Below are 10,456 nucleotides of genomic sequence, written 5' to 3'. Positions count from 1 at the left end.
TCCCACCCCTAAGGGAGGTCAGCTTCAATGGCACAATGGCACAATGGTGGAACCAGCTTCCCCCTGAAACTAGGACAGCAGAGTCCCTGCCCATCTTCTGAAACATCTGAAAGCCAACCTATTCAAAGACTGTTAAATAATCCCACAGCACACCCCCCCCCCAAACATATTTTGTTAACTAACATATTTTCCCCCCTTACTAGTTCTGAATTTGCTACTTTATTGAAGAAAAATGTACTTACTATGACTGACATATGTGGTTGTACCATCTAGCTATCTTAAGATGAATGCACTAACTATAAGTCACTCTGGATAAGAGTGTCTGTTAAATGACTAAAATATCTGCACACACACACACACACAATATGGGCTGTGGATTGAACGGGCATCACCTCTGCTTTGAGGTTGTGAGGCATCACTCACTCATACATTCAGCAGCACTTTTAAAGCAGGGTAGGAGAGAGAGGGGAATATTCCATGTTCTCTCGGGGTAGGAAAGAGAGATTAGAGTTTTGGGTTCCTTTAAAAAAAAAAATACAGACTGTCAGTTTAAGATAGAGATATCTGTTTGGATGCGTCTCAATCCACTGCATCCGCCAATATCGCACTTCCACATCTGCAGTGAAGGGTGGCAGAGCTAGAGCAGTGTTTGTCAAAACATGAGACATCCTGAGAATTGGTCTTCTCATGAAAATGTATTTTACCTAAAGGGCAAATTCAATATTTTATCAAATTATTTTATTTTTATACCTAAAGGGGTCCTAAAATTAAAAATCAAATAGCTAAAAGATCCATAGTATGACCTTCCAACAAGTCTATATGTCAGCTTAACCTTCAGCATGCAAGGTCCTGTTATTCTAAACCACTGTTATTCCACTCTGAGAGCTGACAATGAACTTTGGGGCAGAGGGCAATCGGGATTATTCTCTCGTGTGTGTGTGTGTGCGCGTCCCCCTGTGTGTGTGTTGTCATTTACCTGTCACTTCCTAAAGAAGGCATGGTTTATTTATATCGTCCAGTAGAATGGAGTGCATGTAGGCTACATAAGGCCAGACAAAGCACTCTCCATTGTTCAGTTGCATTTTGGGAGTCCCATTGTTCTGTTCATCACCCATCTCCTCCAGCTCCAGCTATGGTAAGTGCCTGTCCTGTTCTATGCCACTGTAGGATTTCACACTGTCAGCTACGTATGTCAAGGGGGTGGTTGTAGGGGAAAGGGAATTATTAATGTAAAACTCCGCTAAGTCCTTAGAGGAAGCAGCTATACAGGTAGATAGATGTGTAGTTAGATCGGTTGACGATGGTAGCTTGGATGATGATGACAATTGTTCGAATCAAAAAAGGAATCTGTTAGATGTCATATTTTCTTTCATAGTGTTCTAGAAAATTAATATTTTCTATCTGTTCAGTATTTCCAGTATGTACAGTATTTTAAGTTGGGCATGATCACGCCTTAAATCATACTATCTAGTTTAGTTAGTTCAAGGCATGGTCCTGTCAAAGACCGTTCTATCCCAAACATAACAGTTCTATTGTGTCGATACACTGCCGCTAGTATAAATCTGGGTAGATCTGCTCCTGGAAGTCCACAGTGTGCAGGATTTTGCTCCAGCCCACTATGTTTTATGGATATACCTCTCCTTTCCACCTCTCTCCAAAGGCACCCAAAAAGGCAAAGAAGAAGTCAGCGGATTCTAACTCCAATGTGTTTTCGATTTTTGAGCAGTCTCAGATCCAGGAGTTCAAGGAGGTAATAATCTGTCTCTTCCCTTATTACCATGACGACAGCCCATCGATCACACTGCACCCTTTTCTGTCTAGTTTGTTTGTCATCGTCCTAGTGCCCAACCCATTCTGCCTCTACTGTTCAGATTGAATCACACTATCGGGTCAACCCAAACTACTATGCTAGCTCAGACATTTTCTTTTCACATTGTCCTTTCAAGCACAGTTCCAGCAACTATGGTGAATGTTTAACCAGGCCGCCTAATACATCTCGGTTTGGCCCTATAGTGTGAATCCGGCATCTCTGTAAGCCTGTATGTTTACCTGTCCCTCTGTCCATCACCTTTCATGAGTTGTCCATTTTCCACCTGTCTCTCTGCCCTTACCATGAATTCCAGGCGTGTGGTATGAGCGGTGTCACTCTTTAAATCATGGCCAGGCATTCAGGCCCTGTCATCGGTGATTAGGCAGGGCTGGGGATAGAATGGGAAATATGCCCTGGCCTGAATGCCACTCTTAAACCCCAGGGAGTAACATAGTATGAATACAGTAACTAAGAATAAAGGCTTAGAAAAAAAGGAATGTCCAGAGATCCATGTTCCAGAGAGCATCGATGGGATCGTTTTGACAAAGATTTCTGGCATGGAGATAACGTGTGGTCCACTTGACCAAACACCGGCACATTGAATGATTTGATATGCAGAGTGGCTCCAACTGTAGGCCATGGGATTTACTGTCACTCTCCTCCCAACACATATACACACACACACACAGACAAACTCTAGTTACTGGAGTCGTTTTCATGTCTCCCTTTAAGTGTTAACCTCCATATTGACAGGCCTTCACCATCATGGACCAGAACAGAGATGGATTCATTGACAAAAATGACCTGAGGGACACCTTTGCTGCACTGGGTGGGTTGAAGATGTATTCTACTATGTATCTATTTGTTCAGTTAGGTCAGTAAGAATGTATTCCCGTTTACAATAACGACCTGGCCATAACGAAAGCAATGGTCCTGACCCATGTCTCTGTAACAGGGCGGCTCAACGTGAAGCAGGAGGAGATAGATGAGATGCTGAAAGAGGCGTCCGGCCCCGTCAACTTCACCATCTTCCTCACCATGTTCGGGGAGAAGCTGAAAGGTGAGGTGTGCAAACAAGGGATGCATTCAGTTGGTTAAACATCGTGCTACATTTTGCCACAGTGCTGAATGTCACTTCCTCCCAAACGTTTAACAGATGAGTTGCCTGAATCCTCATTTGAATGACATTTTCCCTCTGAATTTTTGTATGTTGTACTCTTATATTGTCCACGTCTGCCTCCCATCGACTTAGTTCTAATTAGACGTTTTCTCTGTGTAGGCGCTGATCCAGAGGAGACTATCCTCAATGCTTTTAAAGTATTTGACCCCGAAGGAAAAGGGGTCCTGAGGAAGGACTTGTGAGTAGTCGCGTGTGCGTTTGTGTAAATGGGCCTATAGGGTCAAAGCTTTGTGGAGATGGTTAATGTCATCCTTGTTCTTGCTCGTCTTCAGTGTGACAGAGATGCTGACGACACAAGCGGACAGATTTTCTCCTGAAGAGGTTGGAGCCCAACCAATTTACACTAAACGCAATATAATCTATATACTGTCCACACACACATTGCACACATTGACCCATTGTACATACAACTGTTGAAATACAGCAGACAAACCATTTTAAATAAACAACTCATCACCACTCATAATCAGTAACATAACATAGTTCATGCATAAACATGTTGCGTGTTGCTTCGAAAATGGTATGAAGTGCGTGATGTGTACGCCAGTGATTGAGTCACTAAATCTTCTCGCTGGTTTTCTCAGATGGAGCAGATGTTTGCAGCCTTCCCACCAGACGTGGCAGGAAATCTAGACTACAAAAACCTTGTGCACATCATCACACACGGAGAAGAGAAGGACCAGGAGTAACGAACTCACTGCTCCTTCAGCGTGTCTGTCAGTGATAGAAATACAATCTCTAGACAAGAGATAATCTAGCGGTTCTATTTCTCTGGTCAAAACACCTATCGGCAGTCATCTATCATCTCCAGGCTCCATCCACGGTCCTGTGTGCTTGCCCCGCCCACTTACATAATCAGATCAGGTGAAGCTCCACAGTGGAAGGGGAGAGAAAGGAACAGAGGGAAACTCACTGGCCTCTGCCTCCTACAAACGGCTCAAGACACTTTTCAACTGGCCTCCTTTTGTGATGCATTACGTTTGCCTCTCATCAGCAGTGGTTAAGTCAGTGTTTTCCAAACTGTCCTCGGGATCCTAAGGGGTGCACGTTTTGGTTTTTGCCTGTAACATTACACAGCTAATTCAAATGACCAGAGCATGATGACTAGTTGATTATTTGAATCAGTTGTGTGGTGCTAGGGCACATACACCACTTGGGGTCCTGAGGACCGAGTTTGGGAAACGCTGCGTTAAGCCAACTGTCAAGCCAAATGTGTGTAAATGGTTGAATTCAGGCTACAGCTCTTATACAATCTGATCACTGTCCAATAAATCACTTTAACTCATGTCTTTTGTCCATTTGTTATTTCTTCCACCTTACGATAATACATTTTGATTTTGAAGCAGCTCCTTTGAGAGCATAACAGCTATTAGATGCTCTTTTTTTACTTGATTGACTAATGACACATTAGAACGAAAGTCATATGTTATAAGTGACATAATGTTTCAACTCAACAAATCTAGTATATGTATCAATGGGCGTATGCTTCCTTAAATTATTAAATTAACCTCTTAACAATTTGTCCAAGTTCATCACATAACTGCTGCTGCCACCCTGTGTTGTAAATAGGTCAAACAAAAAATATAGTTTACATCAGGGGTTAATGACAATCAGTGTGGGTTGTAAATAGTGCATAAGCAGACTTTTCCTAATACTAACAGCCCACTAGGCGAGTTTGAGGTTCAATCGATCTCTTCAGTGAGGAAGAGCTTTTCAACTGGTTTATAAACTGACTCAGGGTTTCAGCTTGGTTTTGGCAAAAGTCCTGCCCAGCAGCTGAGGGTATGATGGATCCCCTAAGACTAAGAGCATGTAGCCTTCTGTATTTAGAGAGGAGCAAGTGAGGTAGTAGAGATGGCTGTCTTCTGACATCAGACTGGGCTTCAAGGTACAGAGGGGCCTGACACTGTCCAAACATGGGGTTTGGTTTGGAAAGACAAAGCCCCTGTGTTTATTTTAGTTCATGTGATGATGTGACGGGGTAACGTTACACCGCATGATGCATCAAACAGGCAGACAATAAGCTGCCAGCAAGTGATCCCCCTAACGCCTGTTGCTCCAATGAGCTGATGCCTGGCCATGCTGGGAGACTTTGACACAGGTGCAAAGCCCTGAGTCACCCACTGTTATTTCATTGTCCAAAATTAAGCATTGTTCCTAGGGTGGGGGACAAGGGATAAGGGCCTAGATGAGCTGTGGTATTTCCAACGATAATGGGAACAAATCTGTTCAAAAGTGTGTGTGTGTGTTTGTGTAGGGCTGTTGTGGTGACCATATTACTGCAACACTGGTAGTCATGAGTCATGACCGCAGTAAAATTCCACATAACGATTGAGTCACTGTAATCTCCTTTTATGCACTCTAGACATGCTTGGGTAGTGCCCAACTTGCTAATGACCATCAGGCAAACTCAGTTTTTCACAATTTCTGACATTTAATCCCAGTAAAAATTCCTTGTTGTATGGTCAGTTAGGATCACCACTTTATTTTATGAATGTGAAATGTCAGAATAATAGTAGAGATAATGATTAATTTCAGATTTGATTTATTTCATCACATTCCAGTGGGTCAGAAGTTTACATACACTGAATTAGTATTTGTTAGCATTGCCTTTAAATTGTTTAACATAGGTCAAATGTTTTAGGTAGCCTTCCACAAGCTTCCCACAATAAATTGGGTAAATTGTGGCCCATTCCTCCTGACAGAGCTGGTGAAACTGAGTCAGGTTTGTATGCCTTTGTACACCCAAATCACACCCTCAGGGCGTGACAACTCCAATACCTTGACTTTGTTGTCCTTAAGCCATTTTGACACAATTTTGGAAGTATGCCTGGGGTCATTGTCCATTTGGAAGACCCATTTGTGACCAAGCATTAACTTCCTGACTGATGTCTTGAGATGTTGCTTCAATATATCCACATAATTTTTACTCCCTCATGATGCCATCTATTTTGTGAAGTGCACCAGTCCCTCCTGCAGCAAAGCACCCCCACAACATGATACTGCTACCCCCGTGCTTCACGGCTGGGATGGTGTTCTTCAGCTTGCAAGCCTCCCCTTTCCCTCCAAACATAACGATGGTCATTATGGCCAAATAGTTATTTTTATTTCATCAGACCAGAGGACATTTCTCCAAAAAGTACGATCTTTGTCCCCATGTGCAGTTGCAAACCGTAGTCTGGCTTTTTTATGGCGGTTTTGGAGGAGTGGCTTCTTCCTTGCTGAGCGGCCTATCAGGTTATGTCGATATAGGACTCGTTTTACTGTGGATATAGATACTTTTGTACCTGTTTCCTCCAGCATCTTCACAAGGTCCTTTGCTGTTGTTCTGGGACTGATTTGCACTTTTTGCACCAAAGTACGTTCAACTCTAGGAGACAACGCTTCTCCTTTCTGAGCGGTATGACGGCTGCGTGGTCCCATGGTGTTTATACTTGCGTACTATTGTTTGTACAGATGAAAGTGGTACCTTCAGGCGTTTGCTCCCAAGGATGAACCAGACTTGTGGAGGTCTTGAAATAATTTTTTTATTTTCCCATGATGTAAAGCAAAGAGGCACTGAGTTTGAAGGTAGGCCTTGAAATACATCCACAGGTACACCTCCAATAGGCTAATTGACATCATTTGAGTCAATCAGAAGCTTCCAAAGCCATGACATATTTTCTGGAATTTTCCAAGCTGTAGAAAGACACAGTCAACTTAGTGTATGTAAACTTCTGACCCACTGGAATTGTGATAAGTGAAATTGTTGGAAAAATTACTTGTGTCATGCACAAAGTAGATGTCCTAGCCGACTTGCCAAAACTATAGTTTGTTAACAAGACATTGTGGAGTGGTTGAAAAACGAGTTATAATGACTCCAACTTAAGTGTATGTAAACTTCTGACTTCAACTGTAGGTGGGGGCGAAGTGACTACGCATAGGTATCAAACAAACAGCGAGTAGCAGCAGTGTGTGTGTGGGGGGGGGGGGGGGGTCCGTCCGGTGGCGATTGGGGGTAGAAGGCTTGGGGGTAGAAGCTGTTGAGGAGCCTTTTGGTCCTAGACTTGATGCTCCAGTTCCGCTTTCCGTGCGGTAGCAGAGAAAACAGTCTGTAACTTAGTGACTGGTCTCAATTTTATGGGCTTTCCTCTGACACTGCTTATTATATAGGTCCTGGATGACAGGAAGCTTGCCCCCAGTGATGTACTGGGCTGTTCGCACTACCCTCTTTAGCGCCTTACGGTCAGATGCAGTTACCATACCAGGCGGTGATGCAACCGGTCAGGATGCTCTTGATGGTGCAGCTGTAGAACTTATTGTGGATCTGAGTACCCATGCCAAATCTTTTCAGTCTCCTGAGGGGGAAAATATTTTGTCTTGGTATGTTTGGACCATGATAGTTCGTTGGTGATGTGGACACCAAGGAACTTGAAACTCTCAAACCGCTCCACTACAGCCCCGTTGATGTTAATGGGGGCCTGTTTTGCTCGCCTCTTCCTATCGCTCCTTAGTCTTGATCACATTGAGGGAGAGGTCGCTGTCCTGGCACCCCACACAAACGGTCTCAGTGAACTACCTTCATTTTTCCACCATCTTTGTTCATAGCCAACACAACAAATACATGGTTAGTGTGATTGTGTGAGCGCGTAATGGATGTAGGTTTATGTGATTGTGTGAGTGTTGAATGGAAATAGAATTGGTTGGTGATGATGACTGCAGTACCTGGTTGACATGGTCCTCCATGATGCGGCTGTGCTGCCTCTGATGAAGTCTCCTCAGGGTGCGTATCCTAACCCCATCTTCCTCTGCCACAGCTTAGCAGGATCTCCTTCATCTGAGGAAAAGGAATAGCTTGAAAAAAAGTAATTATCCTAGCCTGGTCCTAGATCGGTTTGTGGTACCTTCCATACTCCTATTAAGCCATAGGTTATTTTCATACCAAGCAGATCTGGGACCAGGCTATCATTGTCCATCCCACTGACTGATCTGAGAGAGCTTTAGCAACATGCAACAGTCCTTTATCAAGTAATTTAGCAACAGTCATTCTGATTGGTCTTACCTTGGTGTCAAGACAGCCAAGGTGTTCCTTCTATTTCCGGATGGCAACCTGGTAACTGTCATTGTCCACGAGGAGTCGCTGGTTTTGCTCATGAAGGTTTTCCTTCTTTCTCTGAATATTTTTGGGCATAATTCTGGCCTGTCTGTGACATTATTGTCTAAATAATCAAATGGCTGTCCATGTCAAAGGCTTGATCAAGCCACATAACATGCCAAAATCAATGACAGACCTAAATGAATAACAGGCCTGTCAGGCTACAACAAACCATTTTTCAGATGAGATTGCAGTAGTCACCAGTGTAGGCCACCTAGCCTTCCATTTTTTGGTTTGTGAATTATTATTTTTAACTTCTCACTGTTAATTGGTAATGTAAACTCACCCCATTCCGTACAAATTTTGCGCAACTGCAACATTCAAACGAGGCTACAAAGAAAACTAATAGGACTGTGTTGACGTCAAAATCGGGGGTGTGAACTAGGTTTCTATTCAAGCGTTGATCGCCATGGTAATGGCTCTATAGTATTGGAGAAAAGTTGAAAAAACTGACCCTCCGTTACATCTTGACGTGTCATGTCGTAACATACAAGCACGCATAAAGCAACTACTTCTGTCTTATAATCTCTCTCCACCAGGTGTAGCACATCTATCATCCTTTAAAAACAAGAAATGGACAGTGACGGGGGTAAGGAGGGGATACCTAGTCATTTTTTTCGCCAGCATTGCATGCGATCATCATTCTCAAATCCGCTGTTTACTTCTAAGTTCACTTTAGCACCGCCCTGAAAACCCAATTCAAATTCGACACAAACCTTCAAATAGGTATGTAATGACAAATTATATAAACTCTTTATAGTATTTTATTTAAATTTTAGAGGCAATAAGGTGATAAATTGGACAGATTGAGTGGAAAAAAAGCAATTTTCCCACACAACATCTCTCCTTCTCACTATCATGCATTAGTTTCGCCCCCCCCCCCCCCCCCCCCCCCCCCCCGCCATTTTTAAAAAGACCCTACGGTGCTCATTGCTTGCTTGAATTATGCAGAAACAGGCAGTATTTAGGTCATGTAATTGATTATGTTGGAAAGGGGAGAAATTGTGCTTTACAATGGTATTGACTTTACAGTTGATCTGGAAGTATTACGTTTTTGGGGCGCTAAAATAAGGGCAATTGTACGGACCAAGGCGATATACAAAAGCATGCTCGAGCGGCAGAGTCTATATCCGCGCTTATAAACCCAGGGCGTTACAATACTTTAGCATTTTTTATTTTATTTAATTTCTTAAATAATTCCACGAGGATCACTTTGGACGTATTGCCAATTGTTCAGTCGTTTAAGCGTTCATCAGCGTTCTACAGATTGGCGGGAATGGCGCAACACAAATCGGATTGATTTATTATTTAGGCCAGGGTTGCATACCATTAAATACACATTGGTTGGAAATTGGAATTGTGTGCGTGTCACTTATCTTCTCACCAAATATTGAGCTTCCCTAAACCCAAAATAACTGGCGGAGCTCGGGGCTGCCATTTCGCTGAAAAACGAATCCCATATTGTAGCTTTAATCAGAACATCCCTAGTAAAAAAAATACATTTAAAAAATCGCCCACTGCCGCTAGATGGCAGACTACCGCTAAAAGTTTAAATGCACCAGCCTACTGGTAAAACTTGGAGGCTCCAGGTGGGGGCGAGCTGCGTGTCCCCATGAGTGCATTTGTCTCCTCCTCGATTGTAGCAGGCAGCAGCTAAATTGAAAACTTATTTGCTGCATTCAGATCACTGGAATTTCTGTATAGCAGCCACGGCGTAGACAGATCTGTGCTACCAACAATCGAATCAAAGGACAACCGCCTCGGTTTGCAGAGTAGAACCGACTCCTGCTGCTACCACCATGGATGATTTAGGTAAATTTGATTGTTGTTATTTCCTAGCTAGAGCTATCGAATTGTTTCCCATCTTTTCTTACTGCCAGATTACCTGGATATCGCTCGTTCCTCGGCGCACAACAAATCTGTTAATAGCTATAGCCCAGGACAACAAATGTCGCTAACGTTATAGCCTGTTATTACCCAGCTGTAGCTATCCTATTACACAGCGTGGGAATCGGCAGGTTGGAGGCCCGCTGTGGTTCCGAAATTTTGATTTTTGCCTTGGCGTCATGGAGGGAGCAATAGGCTAGACATCCAATTCGTGATTATTGTGAGCTCCTGCTAGCTGTGAAGCAATGCTCGCACATGTGTTTTCAAAACCCAATTTGAACATAATGTTAGCAATGTACATGCACATTAGGATTCAGCCTCTATTTTTTAACTGCCTCGTCACATATGAGTTGATTTGCATATCAACTTTTTAATTAGATGACAGATTGCCAATCTGAATTTTGCGAGTCGGTATGCAGTTTTGCCCGGTGCTGACGGGCAATGC

General features: G+C 43.2%; 1 protein-coding gene across 1 annotated transcript; it reads left to right on the top strand.

The window, feature by feature from the left end:
- The first annotated feature begins 1,054 nt into the window (after positions 1-1,054).
- LOC109901933 (myosin regulatory light chain 2, ventricular/cardiac muscle isoform) lies at positions 1,055-4,276 on the top strand. Its single transcript, XM_020497985.2, has 7 exons — positions 1,055-1,135; positions 1,661-1,750; positions 2,564-2,639; positions 2,766-2,870; positions 3,090-3,168; positions 3,263-3,311; positions 3,575-4,276. Exons 1-7 carry the CDS (start codon positions 1,133-1,135, stop codon positions 3,677-3,679), a joined length of 507 nt encoding a protein of 168 aa, XP_020353574.1. The 5' UTR covers positions 1,055-1,132; the 3' UTR covers positions 3,680-4,276.
- The last annotated feature ends 6,180 nt before the right edge of the window (positions 4,277-10,456 follow it).

The sequence above is a fragment of the Oncorhynchus kisutch genome, linkage group LG1 (assembly GCF_002021735.2).
Source record: "Oncorhynchus kisutch isolate 150728-3 linkage group LG1, Okis_V2, whole genome shotgun sequence".
Classification (NCBI taxonomy): Eukaryota; Metazoa; Chordata; class Actinopteri; order Salmoniformes; family Salmonidae; genus Oncorhynchus; species Oncorhynchus kisutch.
The sequence above is the reverse complement of the archived record's forward strand: the minus strand, read 5'-3'. Positions and strand labels throughout refer to the sequence as shown.